The following is a 24,488-nucleotide window of genomic DNA, read 5'->3' on the forward strand; positions in this document are numbered from 1 at the left end:
ATTGAACCAGAACTGGGACTGAGTGTGAAACCACACTCAGGGTCATCGTTACCTGGAGTCTGTAAGGCAGCTCCCCAGGGGCTCGGCGTGAACGCTGGGGACAGGCCAGTCCTGCTTGGTGCCAGGACAGTTCACCACAGCTCACAGCTGCCAGTGGGTGACGATCACTGGTGGATGAGCAGGAGTTTTCATCCTCTGACCATGGTGAGCCTCTAGATGTAAGCAGGGCTGTTGTAGCTAAAACATGGGCTGTCTCCTGACAGTGGCCCAAAGAATTTGTTCATAGTACAAATATGCAAAACTGAGATAGAACTGCTGCTTCTGCATCCTGATGAAAATGATCATGTTTGACCTGATGGAGTAAACTCTGCAGAATCGGAGGCTTTGGTGTTCCCCTCTTTACTTTACACTGCCCTGCACCGGTAACCTTAGCACCTCATTCAGGCTTCTCCTGTGGATGTTGGAAGGCATTGTTGGATATTAGCTGTATCATCCCCTTATTTCGTGGGCAGTTGTTGTCTTTCTTCAGATGTCCTGCACTGCAGATGTGTGTCTCTTTTGTCTGTTTTCCATCTCCCACTCCTACCAGCCCCTAGAGATCTTGGGATTCTTTCTATGACAGGGCTCTCAGAAAATGTAACTTACGCAGTCCCATAGAAATTGCCTCTGCTGCAGTATGCATTGAGGTCTTTATTCTCACATGCAACAAAAGCTACAGCTTTGCTTCATTTGGAGACAATTTATGAGGTATGAATTATGCATAGGCAGGTAGCTAGAATGGATAGAGTTATGTGTCCAGCTGAGAAAGTCAAATGTCATACTCAGATGCCTCTCCATCCCCCGGGTACAATCCCTTCCCACTGTGGTCTGGCTTTCTGGTTCGCCTGCACTGCTCTTTTCTCTTCCCCATTTCACTCTGTCTATCAAGACCCAGTTTCACTCCTGCTAACTACCGGATGGATATCAGCTGGATAATGTACAAATGCTTTAGCCTGCTAGCACATGGCTAGGGGTATGTATCTTAGATTCAGTCCGGTGTGAGTTAAAATCGAAGTCAATTGCGCTATGAGTCTTTGGGCAAGTAGCTTGACATTCCTATACTTATTCCTGCATCTGTGAAACAGTGCCAATGATGATAATTCCCAGTTCACAGGCTGTTGATGGATCAAATGAGATAATTTGCTTATTGCACGTAGCAATGCCTCGGGCACCATAGTGAACACGCCATAGAGCAGACAGGGAGTTGTTTATGATCTGGCTTCATTTCCAGCCACCTTCTGAGCTGCACACATCCTTTCCGTTAAACTGTAAGCCTTTTTTTTAGCAGGAGGTACCTTCCTTCTGTAGCCCAGAGCCTCACAATATGCCCAGCTGCCCAGCACATGTTCCCGTGCTCTGTAAGTACGCGACCAAGTCGAGTTAGCCCCTTGGAGCTGTGCCATAGCACACCTCTGCTCTCCATGAGCAGCCCACCCCCTCCTCACCTGGGCCACGTCCAGGAAGCCACCATCACAGCTGCCAACCTGGGTGATTTGGGGCTCCCTCTGCACTCATTCCCCAACCTGAGTCCATTGACTCAGTGGCTTATCTCCCTCCTAAGTATATACAAGTGCCTCGAAGGCAGGGCCTTGTATACTTGACTTTATATCCACAGGTCCTTGCACAGCTCCTGTCATGTAGAGAGAATCAGAATGTGTCTGCTGGACAAAGGCTGGAGGTAGGGCTGAGTGTAGATAAAAGGATGTGTGCAAAGCGACAAGAATGCAAGGGACTTGAGACAGTTGGAAACTGGTGATTTGTTACTATGGTGATTTCCGAGTAATTTTTGTTTAGGAGGATGGGAGGTTTGTTCTTATTTTTGTTGTCTTCTTAACTTCCTCATCTCTAGCAGTTTGGGAGGAGAACAGCTGTACCTAGCAACCCTAGGGTAGAGCAGGAGAGGAATGGAGTGGAGGTGTGGCGAGGGAGACCAAAGCAGGTTATAAATGCCTGTGTTGGTCGAGCCAGGTCATAAGTTACTCTTCATTTTAGCCACAGAGAGAAGTGGAAGACCTAGTCAATTCTTCTGAAAACCACAGTAAGAAAGAGCGCTTTAAGCCAGAGTGTAAAAAAAAATAAAAAACTGTAGGACATAGCAATGCCCGGCTCCCATTACATTAGTAAAACTCGCATAGTATTCATGATACAAGCTCTGGCCATGGCAGGGGACATCTGAGCATTCAAAGCCAAACCTGACCACATATCAAGGTCCCTCTGTGAATCCCCATGATTGACAAGATTCAGCCTAGGGCTGAGGAGAGTGGAGAGCTGTCTGGGGACTCAGTTCTGTCTGAATGTGTGCAGAAGGGCTTTGGGCCCCTTCAGGAATGTGCGGCTTGGAATGAACCCTGAAAGCTGCTTGTCAAAGACTACTGCTTGATTGCTGAGGAAACCGGGCTGCACAGGGTTGGAGTGACATGCTCCATACCACTTGGCTGCTCAGCAGCCTTGTTAAGGCTATGCCACCACTTCCAGACCTTCTCTAAACCAGGTGCCTGGGACCAAGATGTCCTAGAAACTTGGAATCTAGCCCTAAACTAGATCACTTCAAGAAAAGAACACTGTAAGCCATAGTGTAAAAAATAAAACCTGTAAGCCATAGCAATGCCCATTCCTATCACATCACTAAAACTTTCACATCATTAAATCTGTCTTCTAATGAGGAACAGAACATTCTTCTCAAAAGGCAGAATGGGATAGTCAGGTCCAGGCCTACTGACTGGGGTGACTCTGGACAAGTTACTTAAATTCTGTGAGCCCAAGGTCCCTGGTGGTTCAGTGGTAAAGAATCTGCCTGTCAAGCAAGAGATGCAAGTTTGATCCCTGGGTCAGGAAGATCTGCTAGAGGAGGGCATGGCAACCCACCCTATTATTCTTGCCTGGGAAATCCCAGGGACAGAGGATCCTGGTGGGCTTAAGCCCATGGGGTCACTACAGAGTTAAGACATGACTTAGCAACTAAACAACAAAGGTTTCTTAACAATATAATACCCTGCTCTGCAGATTGAATGAAATGCCACATGTGAAGTACCAAGCAGAAAATAAGTTCTTTGTAAACGGTAGCTATTGTTACAATTCATTATGCTAGTTATTCTACTAACCCACCTTAATCCAAGTTTAACTGTCAGTGTCAAAGGAGGTTAGAAGCTCTTATTAGTTCCAGAGTCTGAGGGAAAAGCAATCACATGGCCAGCAGAGCCCCGCCCCCTTGGCCTCTGTGTTAGCTTTACTTCCTCCTTGTGCTGGGATACAGGCTATCTGTTATAGCAAAGAGACCCCACTTCACTCCCCCCAGAAAACGAGTGGCTCACGCAGGATAGGTGTTCTGCCTCTCGTGTTACAGTCAGAGATCAGAGCTTTGGGTGGTAAAGCTGAGTTCCACAAGGCCATCCGGGCCAGGTTCCTTCTGTTGTGCTGCTCTGCTCTTTCCTGGTGGGCTGCCATCCTCTGCCTGGTTAATGCTGGTTTACCAGCACCGCATTCACGTTCCAGCCCGCAGGAAGTGGGAAAGAGAATGGAGGGCAACCCACTCTCTCTTGAGGGATGCAAGAGTTGAGTATATCACACCCACTCTCAACCAGTTGTCCAGAATTAAGTGACAGGGCCACACCGTGGCTGCAAGAGAGTCTGAAAATGTGGTCTCTAGCTGTCGAGCCACATACCTAGCCAAAATTCTGTTACTGTGGAAGAAGCGGGATGGATTTGGTGGGACAGCTCTCCCTCACCAGCTTTCATCCACCCACTACTCCTTTATTTTCAGTGATGTGGATTTGGACCTCTGACCCTTCAGGCCCAGGGCAACCATATCTGATACCGGAATCCTGCAAGCTCTTGGAAAAAGGCAAGATAAACAGCTGTGCTGTCTTTAAGGAGATAATCTCAGATTCAGTAACTCCACAAGACAACACTCTGGGGGAAAAAAAAAATTCTGCCTTATATATATGCCAAGTGAAAAGTCAATATTGAATTGCTTTTACCATAAAATGTATGGTGGTATGTAAACTAAGTCTTCCCTCTTTTGGATTTGCTAGCATAAATCTGACTGGATTTCGCCTGCCAAGTAGATCATCAACGAGTAGTCCAGCCCACATAACCCAAGTTCCTTCTGCACAACATGGCCAGTTTGTCATCCCAAGTCCTAGTTTAGTGGCTCCTGGGGAAAGCATCACTGATTGCTTTCCTTGGGTTCCATGTTCTCTTCCTCCTGCTTATTATCTCCCTCCTCTTATTTCCTTGTGTCTGTGTTGGCATTCAACTTTGTGTTCATGAGTGTGAGCTCTTGAGAAAGTGTCGCTGAAGCAGGTGCCACATAACCAAGCTCCTTGGGCTCACTAAGGGTGAGAAAATTAAACTCAAGGGGAAGGCAGTGACTGTTCTCGTTTCCTTTAGGCGAGGAGATGGCAGAAGGAGGCTGCCCAGAGGCAGCTGGCCTCTATGCTCTCTTTGTTCCCATCGCCACCCTCACAGTTGTTCCCTGTCCCAGTGGAGGCCATGGAATTAGGGGTCTGTTTTCTGATAGCCAGTTTATCAGCATTCACGCCAAAACAGCTGCCAAGAAGCTTTGAAATTCTAAACCGCTGCAAGGGATGCAAAAGTTACGGCTGCTGGTGTTGCTGATTCCTTGCAACTTGAGAAAGTGCCAACATAAAGATCCAGGGGAGGAGGGACCAGGCTTCATGTCCTTCTTCAAAGAAAAGCCCTCAGCCTCAGTTCCAGAAACATAGTGCAAATGGCTCCACCACCAGATTCTCAGGGAAGGAGGTTTTGACGGGCTCTGACTTCATAAACCAGATACATAATCAGTGGAAAGGGAAGTTGCGGTCAACACAGACACGCACTCAAGGGCAAAAAAGAAGTGAAATATGCTTGTTCAGAGTCCATTCTGTTTCTTTAAAGGAATGGATCTTCCTGGCTGGAACTGGTGAATTAAAGGAGAAAAAGAATTCACTGTTTTTTGAAAGGAGGAGGCCCCATTTGCAGAATCATCTGGCAAGGAACCTCTATAGCCCCTGGAAAGATTGGCAGAGCTAGTTTTTGTCCAGCCTTGGAGGGTGAACCCCCTCAGCTTTCATTCTCGGGTTGGCAGGGAGGGGACGTTGATGACGCCTGTTCAAGCAGCTGCTTTGTGCTAGTGTGTTTTCTTGTGGCTCTGCCAGGTGACAGCCTGACCCTCGGGCCCTCGGCCAGTTCAGCCCAGAACGCCAGTGTCTGCCACCATGGCCCAGATGTGACACTGACTTTCCTGTGTCTCTTTGCTGATTCACAAATAGAAGCCTACATTTTTGTTTTTATTTTTGTTTTCCTGTGATTGTTTTTCGATAACAGGGCCAAGGAGAGTGGAAAGAGGCTTGACCCCGAAGATTTACATTAGGAAGAAACATCTCTGTTGGAACTTTTATGTTTCTGAAAAACTTTAGGTCAAAGAAACCTCTGTTGGTTATTGTTCCATGCGCTGCTTGGATTGCCCCAGATTCCAGGGCTTGTGGCTCAAAAGTCAAGGTCTCAGAAGGTTGAACATCCCAACAGGAAAAGGGTGAAAGCAACAAGAGGACAAGTGAGAGCAAAATTCGGAACTTTTCTGTCTGGTGCCCCAAGCAAGTCCCTTTGCCTCTAACAAGCATCCCAAGAACAGTAGTACTTTGCTTCATCCTCCACCCTCTTGGATCCGTGCCCATGTGGGGTCTTCAGGCCTGTGCTCACAGAGAGGTCCTACAGATCCTCCATAACCAGAGCCCCTGGGTTGGGTTTCCAGGGTGACTCAAGTTCCTGAGTTTACTGGGTTTCCCCAGCCACCTGGGAACTTGGGACCTAGAGACTCTCGAGAGCCCACTCAGCCAGCCACCCCACTCCTGGTTCTGTCAGCCCAGATTCTGCCACTCGCCATCTCCATGGTCCTCTGTGTTGACTGTGTATCACAGCTTTGCTTAATCTGTGCCCCTAATTAGATTTCTCTGGGGGCTCTATGTCCATTTGCCACCCACTCTCAGTTCTGCTCCCTCACTGCCCACTTCCTAGCGCAGGTGTGATGAAAACACACTCAGAAGTCTCTCTGTCCTTTGGTATCTTTTATCTTGACAACTTCTGGAAGGAGCGGTTGCCTCTTAGTAGCCTTGGGAATCGATCACTGTCTCTCCCTCTCTTAATTTTTCAGTTCACAATGCATACATCATCATTTTATAGTTGTTATCCACTTATACACAAATTAAGTCAGTAACTGATGAGAGTAAAAGGACCTTTCTTATTAACAAGTCAAGATGATTTATTCTCATTTTTTTAAATGGTGGATTCTCAGTATAGAAAATCTGAGAAACAAAGAAACCAAGAAAAAAGAATATTGCCCATGATGTTATCCCCTGCACACAACCAGCAAGCATCTTGGTATCTTTCCTTCCAAAGATTTCTCTAGGCGTTTGTTACCTACTTGCAATCGTGTGACCCTTCTTATTATAGCAGGAGCGTTTTTTCCATGTTAATGATAATTTTCTTTAAACATAAGTTTTAACTTCTGTTTAACTTTACATTATGGCCTTGCAATGTACTTAGCTATTGTCTTCCTATTAAATAATTTGCACACTTTAAAATGTTTTAAATTATAAGTAACACCTCATAGGATCTCTTCATGTGTCATTTTTTTAAAAAAGCATCTCTCTAGCACAGATTCAGAGGTTAAAGAGAAGACCCATTTTTAAGTTTTGGTTTTTTTTTTAATAATATTGCCCTGTTGGTTTACAAAAAGTTACATGCTAACTCCTGGTCTTCTGTCCACAGTGTATGAAAATAGTCATCACTATTAGACAAACATCTTCTTAAAATTTCATGAACTTAGAGGTGAAAGTAACTCACCAATCTAAATTGTGTTACCACTGAAGGGAAATATATTTTAAGGTTGTTTTTTACTTTCTTTGAATTGTCAGCTCACATGCTTTCCTATTTACCTAATCTTAGAGTTTTCTTATCTGCATAAATTCCTTATATGTTAACCCTAGAGAATTGAAAGCACATGTCTACACAAAAGCTTGTTCATGAATGCGTACAGCAGCATTATTCATGATAGCCAAAAGTGGGAACAAACCACATGTCTATCAGCTGATGATCAATAAACAAGTGATATATCCATACAATAGAGTACTTTCAGCCATAAAAAGGAATGAAGTACTAAGTCTTCTATGAATGTTATGCCAAGTAGCCAGTCAGAAAAGGCCACATATTGTGCAGAAGAGGCAAATCCGTAGAGACATAAAGTAGATTCGTGGTTGCCAAGGGCGAGGCTGAGAACGGGATGGGAAATAATTGCTTAATGGGTACACGTTTCTTTTTGGGGTGATGAAAATGTTGAAATTAGATAGTGGTAATGGTTCCTTTGCAAATATATTAAAAACCACTAAACTGTATACTTCAAGAGGGTGATTTTATGGCATATGAATTCTATCTCAATAAAAATTAGACAAAATTTTAAAGTGCTAACCACAAGGAATTTTTCCATAGTCCAAGAAGTGATGGAGGGAGGTCTGAAGAACAATCAGTGCCCTATTTCTTTCTGAACCCTTTGTTTGGCATAGACAGTTTAAATCTACCTTTATTTTTATCACCATTCACTCTTGTCTTAACCTTGACATCCAAAAGTGAAGTGAATGTAAGAAGAAAGTGTTCTTTACTCCTTTTGGAGCTTTTCCATGGTTTGCTATTAAAACCTCATTTGTCCATTTGGTTTGGGAATGGTTCCAGCAGTTAGTTGACTGCAGTGTTAAATCTCACCATTGGGGTCTAATGCTTCCATTTCTTTTTATTAAGTGCTTGTGGGTCCCTGGGCGTCAGCGAATGGAAGGTTGCACAGAGGGAAAGAGAATGTGCTGCCAGGGTATAAGCTAAACCCAAGTAAGACGGTAGGTGTTACAAGAGGGCATCAGAGGGCAGACACACTGAAACCATACTCACAGAAAACTAGTCATCTAATCACACTAGGACCACAGCCTTGTCTAACTCAATGAAACCAAGCCGTGCCTGTGGAGCCACCCAAGACAGGCAGGTCATGGTGGAGAGGCCTGACAGAATGTGGTCCACTGGAGAAGGGAATGGCAAACCACTTCAGTATTCTTGCTTTGAGAACCCCATGAACAGTATGCAAAGGCAAAATCATAGGATACTGAAAGAGGAACTCCCCAGGTCACTAGGTGCCCAATATGCTTCTGGAGATCAGTGGAGAAATAACTCCAGAAAGAATGAAGGGATGGAGCCAAAATTAAAACAACACCCAGCTGTAGATGTGACTGGTGATATAAGCAAGGTCCGATGCTGTAAAGAGCAATATTGCATAGGAACCTGGAATGTCAGGTCCATGAATCAACGCAAATTGGAAGTGGTCAAACAGGAAATGGCAAGAGTGACCATCGACATTCTAGGAATAAGCGAACTAAAATGGACTGGAATGGGTGAATTTAACTCAGATGACCATTATATCTACTACTGTGGACAGGAATCCCTTAGAAGAAATGGAGTAGCTATCATGGTCAACAAAAGAGTCTGAAATGCAGTACTTGGATGCAGTCTCAAAATGACAGAATGATCTCTGTTCGTTTCCAAGGCAAACCATTCAATATCACAGTAATCCAAAGATATGCCCCAACCAGTAATGCTGAAGAGGTTGAATGGTTCTATGAACACCTACAAGACCTTTTAGAACTAACACCCAAAAAAGATGTCCTTTTCATTATAGGGGACTGGAATGCAAAAGTAGGAAGTCAAGAAACACCTGGAGTAACAGGCAAATTTGGCCTTGGAATACGGAATGAAGCAGGGCAAAGACTAATAGAGTTTTGCCAAGAAAATGCACTGGTCATAGCAAACACCCTCTTCCAACAACACAAGAGAAGACTCTACACATGGACATCACCAGATGGTCAACAACGAAATCAGATTGATTATATTCTTTGCAGCCAAATATAGAGAAGCTCTATACAGTCAACAAAAACAAGACTGGGAGCTGACTGTGGCTCAGATCATGAACTTTTTATTGCCAAATTCAGACTTAAATTGAAGAAAGTAGGGAAAACCGCTAGACCATTCAGGTATGACCTAAATCAAATCCCTTATGATTATACAGTGAAAGTGAGAAATAGATTTAAGGGCCTAGATCTGATAGATAGAGTGCCTGATGAACTATGAACTGAGGTTTGTGACATTGTCCAGGAGACAGGGATCAAGACCATCCCCATGGAAAAGAAATGCAAAAAAGCAAAATGGCTGTCTGGGGAGGCCTTACAAATAGCTGTGAAAAGAAGAGAAGTGAAAAGCAAAGGAGAAAAGGAAAGATATAAGCATCTGAATGCAGAGTTCCAAAGAATAGCAAGAAGAGATAAGAAAGCCTTCCTCAGCGATCAATGCAAAGAAATAGAGGAAAACAACAGAATGGGAAAGACTAGAGATCTCTTCAAGAAAATTAGAGATACCAAGGGAACATTTCATGCAAAGATGGGCTCAATAAAGGACAGAAATGGTATGGACCTCACAGAAACAGAAGATATTAAGAAGAGGTGGCAAGAATACACAGACGAACTGTATAAAAAAGATCTTCACAACCAAGATAATCATGATGGTGTGATCACTCACCTAGAGCCAGACATCCTGGAATGTGAAGTCAAGTGGGGCTTAGAAAGCATCACTACCAACAAAGCTAGTGGAGGTGATGAAATTCCAGCTGAGCTATTTCAAATCCTGAAAGATGATGCTATGAAAGTGCTGCACTCAATAGGCCAGCAAGTTTGGAAAACTCAGCAGTGGCCACAGGACTGGAAAAGGTCAGATTTCATTCCAATCCCAAAAAAAGGCAATGCCAAAGAATGTTCAAACTATCGCACAATTGCACTCATCTCACAATCTAGTAAAGTAATGCTCAAAATTCTCCACGCCAGGCTTCAGCAATACATGAACCATGAACTTCCAGATGTTCAGGCTGGTTTTAGAAAAGGCAGAGGAACCAGAGATCAAATTGCCAACATCCGCTGGATCATGGAAAAAGCAAGAGAGTTCCAGAAAATATCTATTTCTGCTTTATTGACTATGCCAAAGCCTTTGACTATGTGGATCACAATAAACTGTGGAAAAATCTGAGAGAGATGGGAATACCAGACCACCTGACCTGCCTCTTGAGAAACCTATGTGCAGGTCAGGAAGCAACAGTTAGAACTGGACATGGACCAACAGACTGGTTCCAAATAGGAAAAGGAGTATGTCAAGGCTGTATATTGTCACCCTGCTTATATAACTTATATTCAGAGTACATCATGAGAAACGCTGGGCTGGAAGAAGCACAAGCTGGAATCCAGATTGCCAGGAGAAATATCAATAACCTCAGATATGGAGATGACACCACCCTTATGGCAGAAAGTGAAGAGGAACTAAAAGCCTCTTGATGAAAGTGAAAGAGGAGAGTGAAAAAGTTGGCTTCAAGCTCAACATTCAGAAAACGAAGATCACGGCATCTGGTCCCATCACTTCATGGGAAATAGATGGGGAAACAGTGGAAACAGTGTCAGACTTTATTTTTGGGGCCTCCAAAATCACTGCAGATGGTGACTGCAGCCATGAAATTAAAAGACGCTTACTCCTTGGAAGAAAAGTTATGACCAACCTAGATAGCATATTGAAAAGCAGAGACATTACTCTGCCAACAAAGGTCCATCTAGTCAAGGCTATAGTTTTTCCAGTGGTCATGTATGGATGTGAGAGTTGGACTGTGAAGAAAGCTGAGCACCGAAGAATTGATGCTTTTGAACTGTGGTGTTGGAGAAGACTCTTGAGAGTCCCTTTGACTGCAAGGAGATCCAACCAGTCCATTCTAAAGGAGATCAGCCCTGGGATTTCTTTTGGAAGGAATGATGCTGAAGCTGAAACTCCAGTACTTTGGCCACCTCATGAGAAGAGTTGACTCATTGGAAAAGACTGTGATGCTGGGAGGGATTGGGGGCAGGAGGAGAAGGGGATGACAGAGGATGAGATGGCTGGATGGCATCACTGACTCGATGGACATGAGTCTAAGTGAACTCCAGGAATTGGTGATGGACAGGGAGGTCTGGCGTGTTGCGATTCATGGGGTTGCAAAGAGTCGGACACTACTGAGTGACTGAACTGAACTGAGCAGCCTGAGGGTCATTTGAACAGGACAAGCCAGAAAGAGGAAGCCAGCAGATGTTCTAGGTGCCAGGAATGTGGCTTTTTCTTAAAATAATGTGACATTTTAAGAGTGATTTCTATTCAGTTCCCTTGCTCTGTGGTATGGAGCAAGGTCCTTCCTCCTCACCCTCCAAAGGCCATTGTTGCAGAGCCGAGCATCAGTGATCCGATGAGTCCAACTGCCCCTCTTTTATTTCTGAATCAAAGTTTTAACTTGATTTTCCATAGGCTCTGGTTCTGCTGCTGTTGCCTGTGGCAGCTTCTGCCTTTAGATGTTCCTGCTTTCACTTCTTCTCACCACAAAGACATAGTATTATTTTATCCCCTGTGTTTGGTGGGGGGTCTCTTGCTCTGAGGGCTCCCTAGAGTAGAAATCTGTTATTGTTGTGCTTGGAGGAAGCATTACATGTGTATAGCTCAGTTTATGCAGTCAACATGTTCCAGAAAGTTTACATAATGTAAAGCGCATCATGTTTTCAGTGCAGTAGGACAGCTCTGTTTTACACTAAGGAACCCAGTGCTGACTCCTTTCTGGTATCTATAAATATCCTGCCATGTCTAGGAAGTATCAGGAAACTAAGGGCTGCTCTAATGTCATTGGCACAAACGTTCATTAAGATGCCAAACCACATCAAGGAAGCTGGTGACTCACCATACCTGGCTTAGTACCAGCACCCTTGCTGAGCCCGCTGTCTCGGGGGGTAGGCTGGGGATCTGGAGGAGCGGAGCCCAGTCCGTGAAATCAGGGCATCCATTAGTCATGCACATGAGGTTGGGTTCTGTGGAGTCAGGGACCTTCTCCACCAGTCTCTCCCTCCGCACCTCCCACCCTGGTGCCCACACCCTTGCATGGACTGACCTAGATTCCATGGGGCAGGAGGCAAGACTAGTGTAGAGGCTCCATGGGCTGACCAGGAAGTCAGCCTGTCTGGCTTCAAATCCCATCCCCACCCCTGCCTGAGCTGTGGACAAATTCCCAAACTTCTCTGGTCCTCCATTGTACAGTGAGAGCAAATAGCAATCCTCCATCTTAGGGTTGTCATGGAAATTTAGTGAGAAGACACATTCCAGTACCTAGCACAGCACCTGGCTTGCTGTGCACCTTCATTTGATAGTGGTCATCACTGCTGAGATTGGGAGCCTTCATCTCTGTGATGCCCCATCCCACCAAAATATAATAAGCATTTGTTTTCTGTTGCCCTGTAACTAATTATGACAAACTTCCTGATTTAAAACAACGCCCATTTATCAGCTAACAGTTTTGAGTCACAAGTCCAGACACAATGTGGCTGCTCTCTCCGCTTGCAAGGCTGAAATCAGTGTATCGGCTAATAGCATTCTCACCTGGAGTCTTGAATGGGGAAGAATTCATTTCCAAGTTTTTTAGGCTTCTTGACCCAACTCAGTAGTTCCTTGTGGTTGTAGGACTGAGGTCCCCATTTCTTTGCAATCTGCCAGGTGGGGGCTGTTCTCAGCTCCTAGAGGCCACCCATATTCCTGGCCACATAACTCCTGTCTTCAAAGCTAGCAGTGGAAAATATCCCTCCCATGAAATGCCTTTCACACTTTGAATCTACTTCTCAAAAAAAAAAAAAAAAAAAAAGCCAGTTCCCTACAAGGGCTCACATGATGATGTCAGGTCTATCTAGGATAATCCCTCTTCAGTTAAAATCAACTGTGCAAAATACGAGAACCTAAACACAGGAGCCATGATTCCATCATCCACAAGTCCCAGGGACTATCCAGGGCTTATCTACAGGAGGTGGGAATCTTGGGCACACCTTAGAGTTCTGCAACACCTTTTCAACAAGGCAGGTACTTCACGCCTGCCTTCGAGTTGGCAGCAAAAAGAGGATTTTCCCTCACTGGCATGGTCTTTTGTGTTCATTTTTCATAACTGGGCTTCAGGCACTGGCTGGACCCAGCACCAGTGCTGTGTGTGGTTCAGACCTCAAGTATTTACATCTCTAAAATGCCATCCCAGCTGTGACCTTTTCCCTGCTTCGGGGAGTGTTTGTGCTTCAGAAAGGGTTGAGTGTGGCCCTGATCTCTCTCCAGCCTCCCCAGGCATCCCTGGTCCCTCTGTCCTGGCTGTCCCCATTAGACAGCCCTGCCTGCACTGCCCGCAGGGGGTCAGGACCCAGGGTCCCACAGAGAGGAGAGCCGTATCGTAAAAGATTTGAAAACGCTGAGACACTGGAGAGACAGATACTGTGGCCCAACTGCCACTGCTGCCAGTGAGGCCCTCCTCTGCCTCTCAATGTCCTGCTTCCAGCTGTTCCGTGGGGAAAGCTAAGGACAGCCTTCCCCAGACTCTCAGGGGAGTAGCTTCCCCGTCGAGGACACAGAAGTATACCTCAGGTTGATTCTTGTGGGTATTTCCAGTCTTGCAAGGATCGAGAGTTCCCTGCCATGAGTCTTCTGTCCTGAAATCAGTCCATTTTTCGCGTGACTCTGCCACATCTTATCCATTTGCCTCACTATTACTGTTGACTAGAAAAGGGCGTTTGGTTGTGAAGCTGCCAGTTTTTGCTTTTCCCCAGAGAAGTCGATGCAGCTGTACAGTCAGTGTGCAGCTGAGCTTTGCATACCTTTCCAGCTGTCCCCAGCTCAGTTACTGGTGTTTGGTTTCCAGGTTCTTAGTTTAGTTCCCTTTCCCATTCTTTCACTTTCCTCGTGATACCCACCCAGGTAGAGCAGGGAGCAGCTGAAGAGATGGTGAATGAGAGCCCCAGGAATCATGCCACATCAGCGCCCAGGCCAGTGTGTTCTTCCTGTCACTCTGCAGAGTCTGGGCTGTCAAGAGCCTTGCTGGCACTTACGTCTGAGAGCTCTTCTCTTCTCCACACCCACCTCGGTTGGTTTCTCAGGCAAAGTGCTTACATTGTTGAAATTGTTGTCAGTTTCCCCTTCCTCCTCCTGCTATCCTATTTGTGTGTCTCAAGAGAAAATAATTTGCTTTTTGCAGAAGACCGCCAGTGGCTTTTTTCCTTTTCTGGTACTTAGCTCACACGCCTGAAATCTTACAAGTCCTGCTGTGGTATAACCTGGGCATACAGGTGTTGCTTCATTGATTGGCATATGAGGAAATGTGGACAAATCTGTGTTTAACGTACACCTAGCCAACCAGACCGGGTTCTGTGGCATCAGCGGAGGGAACGTACATTCCACCAGACTCGTGCTAGACCAAAGTAGCCTGTGCCCAGAGTAGCGGATAGATTCCATCCTTCGTGTCAGCTTCTGTCAACCACTCAAGGGCTATGTGAAAAAGGACTCTGAGGCCACCCATGTGATGGTTGATATCCATCACTCTCATAGGAAGGGGGCGTGGAAGTCCTGGGATAATTCTTTCTTTAGTGATTTCTGCCCATTGTTTCATGCTCTTACGGCACATGTGAGAGCACCTGCAAGACTAAGGAAACTTTAAGTAAATCAGGTTTTACTTATATAGTAGAAGCAGAGCCCGTCTATTTGCAGAAGGATTGGAGAATAGGGGTCTTCACAGCTCTAATGAATACCCTGACCACAGGTACAGGATCCTGCTGGTCAAAGCGCTGTGCATCAGTTTTTCTAGGCCTGGTGATGTGCGGAGGACAGTGGTCATGACATATGATTTACTGATCAGAGGACTCCTGGGGCCCCACTTTCGAATGGCATTATTCAGCATTTCCCAGTGCCGCACAGGTCTTGAGCTAGTGTATTAGTGCTTTATATGTTCACGATGGATGCACAGCATGGGCCGTAAAAGCCATACTACAGAACTGTACATAATAAGGATGTTTTTATTGTAACCTGAATGCTAAGAACTTTTCTTCATGGCAAGGAGCCTGAAGGCACACTCAGTACAACTCATAGCATCTTCTGACCCCTTTCATCAGGAAATGGTTAGTCTGACCACCTCAAGTGGGAAGAAGACGACCACAAGTTCTTATACAAATATTTTCATTGAAATGTAGCTTTGAATGACTTGAACCTGCGTTTCCTGATTTATTTCCTTTTCTTCATGTTTGTCAGCGCAGTGAAGGGGATAAGCAAGATCCGAGCAGAAACATTTCTTATGCAAAATTGCAAGCATGTGAAGGGGTAAGGGAGCTGTCCCTTCTAGAAAAGAGAATTTTCTCCAAAACGATTCTGATTGAGTTTCGGGTTTCTGCATTTAATCATGTAACACATAACTTATTGAGTACCTGCTGTGTTTCAGGCACTGTTCTGGGCCCTGGGGATGCAATAATGAAAGAAAAACTGAAGAATAATCGCTGCTTCCAAGGAGCTTACTATTTGTTTCATTCCATTTTTGTCATTGCTATATTGCCAGTGGCTGGCACATAGTGGGTGCTCAATAAAGAGCAATTGAATGAGCAGAAATTCTCTAACCCACTGTTCCTCTTTTATCCTTTCTGCCTCAAAGCCAACCCTTTGTTTCATAAAATTATATAAAAGCTGTTAAACATTTATTATAGTAGTAATACTTTTTTTAGTAGATTTTTTTCTTTTTGGATATTTGTGAGTTACATTTTATTTGGGGCAAAATGAAGACTGTGGCCCCGGAGGCAGCACCTTAGATAGTTCTGAGAGACTGGTCCCAGTAGATTCCTGAAAGATTTTTTTTCTTAGTTTGGTTAGATGTAAGGTTCTGTTTTCAATAGGTTTCTGATGTAGGGTTTTGTTTTGATGGAATTGAAAGAGTAGTTTGTAGTGAGAGTTCTCAGTGGTTTTAGATTATTTACTCTGTCACAGGAATGAACTTCTCGAGAAAAAACAGCACTTTATGTCAGTTTTTTAAATTGCGTTTTTCGCCCCAGCATACCTGTTCTCCTAAGGAAGGCATTCTGGATTGCAGTGTTAACCACATGCATATAAGGAAAACAGCTCTTATACTGTTTCAAAGATATAGCTATAAATTCTGTCTTCTTCATAAATCAGGATTTCTCAAGCTTCATGCATTCACATTTGGAGCCAGGTAATTCTTTGTTGTTAGAGGCTGTCCTGTTCGCCGTAGGAGGCTTTGCAGCACCCTTGGTCTCTCACCACTGGATTCCAGCAGTCCTCCTTGCCCTCAAGTTGTGCAGCCAGACATGTCCCTTGGTCATGGGCCCCAAAGTCACCCACAGCTGAGAACCACTGGCCTAAATGATATGATTCTGTGATTCAGGTCACACATCCTCCAACTATAGCAGATCAGTGGCATCCCTGAGAAAAGCACCTAGGACAAGCAGTGTGTTATTGGCCTTTGTAGAAGCTCAGGGCAACATTCCACCATGAAAGGGCTAATATGAAGTGAGCAAGATATTTACCAATCTTGTGAAATAACACCAACAACAAATGATGAAAATCCTTCAGCCAATCACGCCTTGGAGATACTTTGCATTTCCTATTGGAAACTTGTTAAAAATCGTATTCATTTACCATAAGTTAGAGAGCATGTTGGACAGAGTACACTGTAAGTTAATCTGGAATGATTTACACGTAAATGTGTTCCAGATTTGGTGAGCTCAGCTCGAGCAGCAGGCGGCTTGTTTCCAAACATTTCCATTCTCAGGAACTGACATTCGGTTTAATAAGTATTTACTGAAACATGTAATGTGAGAGGGCCTTAAACAGTCTGATATTGCTTCCATGACCCCAGCCGGCATGAAAGCAGTGCTCAGAAAAGTGCTCCCCCAGAGTCTCTGTGTCTGATGTGGCCTACCCATTTTGGTTTGCAAGATATAGAGAGATACTAGTTCTTTCCTTGCTCCTCACCGCCTCATGTCCCTTCTGGTCCTGTACCAGCTGTACTCTCCCCGGTGGATACATGTAATTACACGTGATGTCATGTGTTTCTTATTTGGTTCTTTGTTCCCAAATGGGCCACTTTTCAGAACTTTGGCAGGAACATCCATTGCATTTTCTACCTCCCCGCCGACAGCTGGACAGGGTATTACAGGGTATTGCAGTCCAAAGTGGGGTCATTTAACCAACTCACCTTCCATTTTTTAATCTTCTTCACTTCTCACACATGCCAGTAGATTCTAAAACACAGGGCACACTGCTGATAAAAGTTGCTGGAAGAAGGGTTGGCTTTGAGGCAGAAAGGATAAAAGAGGAACAGTGGGTTAGAGAATTTCTGCTCATTCAATTGCTCTTTATTGAGCACCCACTATGTGCCAGCCACTGGCAATATAGCAATGACAAAAATGGACAGGACCCTGCTTTCCTGGAACTCACAGTCTACTGGGCAGTGAGACAAGTGGGAAGCCTGTGTTTTCATATGGCACAATAGATGCTGTAAAGAGAGAAACCGAGATGCCATATGAACATTGAGGAAGAGCAGCACCCCAGCCTGGGGGATGGCGGGGAATCAGAGAAGGCTTTGCAGAGGAAGTGGTGTCTTAACTGAGACATGAAGATTATATTGTGTATCATAGAGGGAGAGGGAGGGACTTACTTCCCTGGTGGTCCAGGGGTTAAGACTTCACCTTGCAATGCAGGGAGTGTGGGTTCAATCCCTGGTCAGGAAGCTAAGATCCCATACATCTCCATGGCCAAAAAAACAAAACATAAAACAGAAACAATTTGTAACAAATAAAGACTTTTTAAAAATGGTCCATATCAAATAAAACAACCAGAGAGGAGAGGACAAAGGGGTTCAAAGCCATGTTTCAAGGACAAACGGTGAGTGGGAAGAATAGAACCTTAAGCACTGAGAAGTCAGGCATGTTTGGATGGTAGCGTGAGAGACAGGGCTGAGAAATAAACGAAGAGGAGCCAGTGACGGACGAGCTTCAGGACTCTTACGAGAACACCTGGGTCTTGGCTGATGCTCTTTCCTGAGACCAGCACCGACACCGTAGGTTTAGTTGGAAGGAGGATGGAGTGACAGTGACTCAAGTTTTAATTCACCACTAATTCTAGAACGTGGGAATGAGCTTTTAAGTGTTTCTGAAAGATGTCAAAAGCTAATGGAAATTTTAAAAGTTAATTAGCCTGTTTAAATGATTTTCTGACTGTAGGCTATCTTGACATCCTGCGAATACACTCAGCCCTCTTAGTTTCTGCCAACTGCATTTTTTTCATCTAGTTAGTGATTATTTCTTAATTTTGATACTTATCTTATTGCTTAAAATTTACCAAATGTGTGTCTGTGAATGAGTAGCCATGAATGAAGAAGTACAGTGAGCTATTTAAGGGCTATATTCTGGCTTTTCCAACACGCCTGTATTCTCTTCAGATTTCCTTTGCTGTGATGGAGGGTTTTATTCTAATGTTTTACTCTAATACTGCACAGACTCATTTTTGAGAGCATACACTATTTTTTAAGGAGATTAGAGAAAACCAGGTTCTATTATTGGACAGTCTTTAGGCAGGCATCTGATATTAGGATTGTAAGGGTGCAGACCTCACATGAGGGAAGATACTGCGTGGTGAACATCATGCTGTGTGTTGACCCCATCGCCCAGAGCCTATGAGGAATAAATGTGATGGTCAAGTTAAGGGCACTGAGATTGCTTCCGGCCGTCAACCCCAGCCTCTGCTTTTCGTGGCCCTCTAGGCCTGAGATGCCACATGGTGAATTTTGTTGAAGATTCCTCTTTATAGTCAAGCAACCCAGCCACTAGGGGGCATCCAAGTTCACGTGCCTCTTTCTGTTTCTTTTCAACAGGAATTTAGATAATGGGCTGTGTGCAATGTAAGGATAAAGAAGCAACAAAACTGACGGAGGAGAGGGATGGCAGTCTGAACCAGAGCTCCGGGTACCGCTATGGTACAGACCCCACTCCTCAGCACTACCCCAGCTTCGGCGTGACCTCCATCCCGAACTACAACAACTTCCACGGGGCCGGGGGCCAAGGACTCACCGTCTTCGGGGGTGTGAACTCTTCGTCTCATACTGGGACCTTGCGAACGAGAGGAGGAACAGGTCAGGATGAAGCTGCTCTTAAATCTTTTAGCAGTTGAACATTTGTGCTCCTTTGACGTTTAAGTTTTTAATCACTCTCCAACTCCCTGCTACCAGATGAAAGGCTCTTAAAATCACTAAAGCTTGATGGACAAATCTAGATACTGGCAACAGCGGCGCGGGGGTCCCCCAGCTGCTGCTCTGTGAGGATCCTGTGAGGGTTAACCAGGCACAACTTTCTGAGTCACTTGAGTCCAGTGGCTCTCAACCTTGGCTGGCTGGCTTGGAATAACTAGGCAGCTTTTTCAAAATACAGATACCTGAGCCCCGCCCCCACCCCCAATCCCAGATCTTTAGAATCAGAAGGTTCAGGACTGGATATGAGCGTGGATGTTTTGAGTTCTCCAGCTATGAAAGCACTCCTTCCCCACGACCCCTAGTTCAGAGTGTTTCCAGGGGAGTACCTGCCCTTTCAGCTTCCTAATTAACCTCCATCCTGCCTGGCACTTCCCAGCTGGTGGGCTCATTTGGCTATATTATTTTTTGGCAATTTGTCTTCACTGATTCTCTCTCTCTGATCCTCCCATTGTCTTGTATATGGCAGAGTTTATCGGCCCTCAAGTATTTTCATCTCTTTTGTACTTTAAAATTGAATCCTATGTATCCTTAAGGGATCGTCTCATTTTTTTTTTTAACTTTTCCTTCTTTTTTCCCTAGGCTGTATTTCACTGCTATGTGCATTTGCTGACTTAGCTAATACTTTGTAAAATATCTGGCGTGTGTTCTCAGACATATGTTTTCTGAAATATTTGTAAGATATCTCATGCATCCTTAGTCTTCCAAAGCCTCTCCCAGTATGTGAACCATGGTAACTAGATATTTGACATAACTTGTTCCAAAACTGTCTTATTTATTATAAAAGTTTTTTAAATATATATAAAATACATCAATCCTTATGTTCTCAGTTCAGCTGGGAGCAGAGGTCCTATAAAATAGCCCGCTATACTTTTTACGTGGGGAATTGGCACTACCAAGGCCTCTCTTCCCTCTGCACCCAACAGGGTAGTATAGTTATATCCAGGGGACCTGACCCAGAGCTTTGGGCAACTAGCTACTTCTGTGCTGCCAACACTTCACACTCTTTTCAGTAGAAAAAAATATTTATGTTCATCCTTATGGTGAATGTAGCATTCCCTTGAGAGCAGGCCTTACATGGGTGCCTGGAGGCTGAGTACACTGCCTTATCCTTCCAGTCTTCCTGGAAGGCACCTGGAGTGGAGGGCTGAAGGAAAGAAATCATTAGGCAGTCTAGGGACGTCTGTCTCTGGAGGATGCAGGGGGGAACGAACCAGAGGTGCACCCAGCACACATACCCCGTGCCTGCTGGGAGAAGGCGAGCTCTCTGCAGTCTTTCCCCGGGCCTGATGTGGCTCCTCATGGGGGTAAATGTGTGTCAGGTAAAGCGTGTCTTGTCAGTGCCGCAGAGCTCTGCCCATCTGAACTGTAATGTTGCTACTTGTTGCCCTTGGTTGTGGCCGTAATATAATATTAATATATGTCTCTTCCTGAAGACTCATTCCAAGTGTGCAGAGAGAAGTCCTTCAGCCCTGGGTTTTAGTCAGCTCAAATAATGCTTCCTTTCACAAAGACTGAGGCATAAACTCAGCTCTTAACTCTGGTTTCACGTGTTAATTACAACACTGCCTGATGTTATCAGTGCCGATTAGATGTAAATTTTGGGAATGAGGCTTTAATGAAGATTTAATTTCTTGGAATTAATTTCCCCTGGTGTAATAATCTCCCCCATTTTGATTTTGTTTTTTGTCAGGAGTGACCCTGTTTGTGGCCCTTTATGACTATGAAGCACGGACGGAAGATGATCTGAGTTTTCACAAAGGAGAAAAATTTCAAATATTGAACAGCTCGTAAGTTTGGAGCGGGAGAATAAAGCAGGCGTGCCTCTCAGGCCGGGAAGTGATTCTAGTGTTAGCAGTCTGCACCTTTTTCCATATCTCTGAAATGCTAAGAGAGCACTTGCTCATCAATTCACTAATTCTTAGCAATTTAGCTTGAGGAAAGAGTCGATGAACCAGTGTGGTATTCTGTGGTGCTGTGTGTCCAGGGAGCTTTTTGGGAGCGTAGAAGCAGAGTCAATGGTTTTGGTTTAAAGGCTGTCTCCCTCTACAAATCTACAGTTTCAGATGATTGGCATGGGGCTTGCCTGCCCATATTACCCTCTCTCTGCCCTGAGATTTTCTTCAGACTTCACGTGTCACCCTGGCCTCATGTAAGGCTGGCAACACATTCCATTTTCAAAACTGCTAAATATTCTAATTGGTGAAGCCTGTAGAGGCATTTTGCCATAATGAAAATTTGCAGTTGACTAAAACCTTTGTAAGGTGGAAGGAGAACCGATTTGGCCCGCTTGAGAATGACGACAGTGCGTGCCTTTTCAGTGTGGCCTGTAGGAACAGCCCGCTATGCAGGCAGCGGGGAAATGGCAAGGGCGAGAATCACTCATTTTTCAAATCCTCCATTTAATACTTCCTTTAGGGGCGTCCCTGGTGGCTCAGAGGTTAAAGCGTCTGCCCGCAATGCGGGAGACCTGGGTTCGATCCCTGGGTCGGGAAGTTCCCCTGGAGAAGGAAATGGCAACCCACTCTAGTACTCTTGCCTGGAGAATCCCAAGGACGGAGGAGCCTGGTGGGCTTCAGTTCACGGACTCGCAAAGAGTTGGACACGACTGAGAGACTTCACTTTCACTTTAGGGAGAGTAAAATACGAGTCAGATTTCCCTTCAGTTTTTAAATATTATGTCTATTAGGTTCAGGCAAGGTGCACAGGTCAGGGCCCGCAAGAAAAATTCAGGCTCAGAAGGAAATGATGTCCCCTGTGTCTAAGTCAGGCTCCCTCCCCTACTCCTCAAGTTTCCCTCATGAGCGCCCCCTAGTGTCTGGGAAAAATAAGGGCGGAGAGCCCGTTAGGAAGGTCCAGTTAATCTGCCCTCTGCCTGCTGAGCAAACTGGATTGTGTGATGGTGGAAGGCCCGGACGCCTGGCACTTCTGCTCTCCCACAGCCCTGCTCACCCTGCACATCCCAGGAAAGAGGAGTAGTCCTTGGAGCAAGGAACTCCCCCAGGCCCTGAACATTGCCTCCTTGTAAAGCCCTCCCCTCCCCTCAAACGCCCCCAACTCAGGACCACCTTTCAAGGGCAGGAATGGAATTCCTCCCATATTAGGCCGGTGACTCTTCCAGACATCAGAAGGCACTGTGTCTCTAGTTACAGGACTTTTTTTTTTGTCACCACTAACAGGGGGGTGGATGGGATTTTTTTTTTAACTTTTTATTTAAATTACGTAGGGTCAAGCGCACAGATCAAAAGTGTGCCTGGCGGTGCTTGCACAATAACACCGCTCAACTGGAAAATAGTTCAGGTGGTACCTTGTATGTCATACGTATTTTACCACAGTTTTTTAAAGGTGTACCTTTCGCAGAATTGTCACACACCAAACACGCCTATGTAACGTGTACTGGGATCAAGAAGAACGTTACCTGCCCACCCCGTCCCCCAGCCCTCCTCCTGTAGCCACGGGAACTTTTCTCTGGTGAACGGCTGCTATTTGTCGAGGGCTCTTAGGTGCCAGCCGTGTGCTAAGCTGCAGGCGTTCTCATTTGCCCTTCACAGCAACTGAGGCGCGTCTCGTAGCCATCTTTTGCCATAGGAGGAGCCAGAGGCGCAGGTTAGAGAGCAGCCCAGGTACATGGAGCTAGCAGGTGGCAGGGCCAAGGGTGAGATGTGGGGATGGCATACTGAGTGCAGCGTCAGGTTCGGGGCTGGAAAGGCCCAAGTCAGGAAACTGAACCATTGGAGTTACATACAGGTTGGAGGGGAAGTGGGAGAGGGGGCATTTGGCTTTGATCTCTTCTGATTTCTGATTCCTTGTTGTTAATTCGATGCTCAGATGAATGCTTCTTGTCAGAGGCTGCTAATTTCAAATTCTGAAATACCACCCTCCTTCCCCTCCCTATTTTATTCAGTATTTCCTAAATGCCAGGATTGGTTAGAACTTTTCAATTCATTTGTAACTTCTAAAAGGTAAGAATTCAGAAATATAGGAAGTACCTTAAGTGACTCTCTTAGGTTTTCCCCACACTGCACATGGGTCTACACATCCGGTTTGCAGGGCACTTGGAAAGCCAGTCGTTGCCAAAATCTAATTTGTGACTTCCTCCTTTGTTAAGCTTGGTCAGATCTGGAATGGCTTCTGATTGGAATTTTGGAGAAACACTCGAGGAAGATCCGATCTACCTCAATCTATATTTCGTGATTTGCATGCGTGGTCTTTAATGTTTACAGAAGGCATTTGAGGCTCTGACCCCATTCCCTTAGAAGATATTATTACAAAGGATTTTTTTCCCCTTTAATGTTCTTCCTTCTTGCCAGTGGAATTTCTCATCCTACGTGCCATTTAAATGCCCTTTTTCAAGGTTATGGAGCACTGAAAATAAAGTTTTTGTAACAAACACAATATGCTGAAGTCAAGGGTAATAACAGGGAAGGGAAGATGGTGACGGAAGAACAAAGCAGTAGTGCAGAACCAGATGGCGTGCATCTCCCTCCCCTTCCCCAGCCTCTCCTGGGGCCCTGGCTCCCATCCCTTGAAAGACAGGGAGGGACAGGGCTGTGTTCTCCCTGGGGCAGCTGCCACACCTCCCAGCGTGGGTCCTCCCACTCCTTTCCCTGTCCCGAGGCAGAATCTGAAGGCCTCCAGGCAGGCTTTCGTGTTTTAAGGTGCAGTGTAAACCGTGTGATGTGCTTGTGTGGCTGTGCCCCTGGCCCGAGCTGGTGGCACTGCCTCCCACCACGGGGAGGAGAGGCCCCTCCCTGACCGGTGTAGGTGCTCAGTGCAGGGTGTTAGGACATTACTAAACTTGATCTGTTTTTGAATATAGAATTCACCTGTTTTATTCCTATTTTTGCATTTCATGACTACTGCTGTACCACCAGAGACAGCAATTCTAAAATATAATCAATGTTTTACAGAGTGGAACAGTGCTCGTGGCCTAGGGTGCTGTCAATAGTTGTGTCCAACTCTTTGCAACCCCACGGACTGTAGCCCTCCAGGCTCTTCTGTCCATGGAATTTTCCAGGCAAGAATACTGGAGTGGGTTGCCGTTTCCTCCTCCAGGGGATCTTTCCCAACCCAGGGATCAAACCCACTTCTGCATTGGCAGGTGGATTCTTTGTCACTGACCAGCCTGGGAAGCCCCCATGGCCTACAGTAGTGACTCCTTTAAAGTTCTTTTCATTGTAATAAGAAGAAATCTGGTTTAGAGCCCATGTAAGCTTTTGACCAAACTGTTATGGATATGCTCTGTGAGAGTAAGATGGGTGGTGAC

At 45.3% G+C, this 24,488-nt stretch overlaps 1 protein-coding gene across 12 annotated transcripts in view; it reads left to right on the top strand.

The window, feature by feature from the left end:
- FYN (FYN proto-oncogene, Src family tyrosine kinase) overlaps positions 1 to 24,488 on the top strand; it is a 216,006-nt gene that overhangs the window by 143,588 nt on the left and 47,930 nt on the right. For 8 of the 12 annotated variants that reach the window (XM_060419479.1, XM_060419480.1, XM_060419485.1 and 5 more), the window contains 2 exons: positions 18,851 to 19,108; positions 20,916 to 21,012. In XM_060419479.1, coding sequence (XP_060275462.1) covers positions 18,862 to 19,108; positions 20,916 to 21,012 — 344 coding nt within the window. In that variant the 5' untranslated portion in view covers positions 18,851 to 18,861. Of the gene's footprint in view, positions 1 to 3,799; positions 3,881 to 18,850; positions 19,109 to 20,915; positions 21,013 to 24,488 lie in introns of all 12 variants that reach the window. The other 4 variants (XM_060419482.1, XM_060419483.1, XM_060419481.1 and 1 more) reach the window with 1 other exon arrangement.

Source organism: Ovis aries, chromosome 8 (assembly GCF_016772045.2).
Source record: "Ovis aries strain OAR_USU_Benz2616 breed Rambouillet chromosome 8, ARS-UI_Ramb_v3.0, whole genome shotgun sequence".
NCBI classification, from domain to species: Eukaryota; Metazoa; Chordata; class Mammalia; order Artiodactyla; family Bovidae; genus Ovis; species Ovis aries.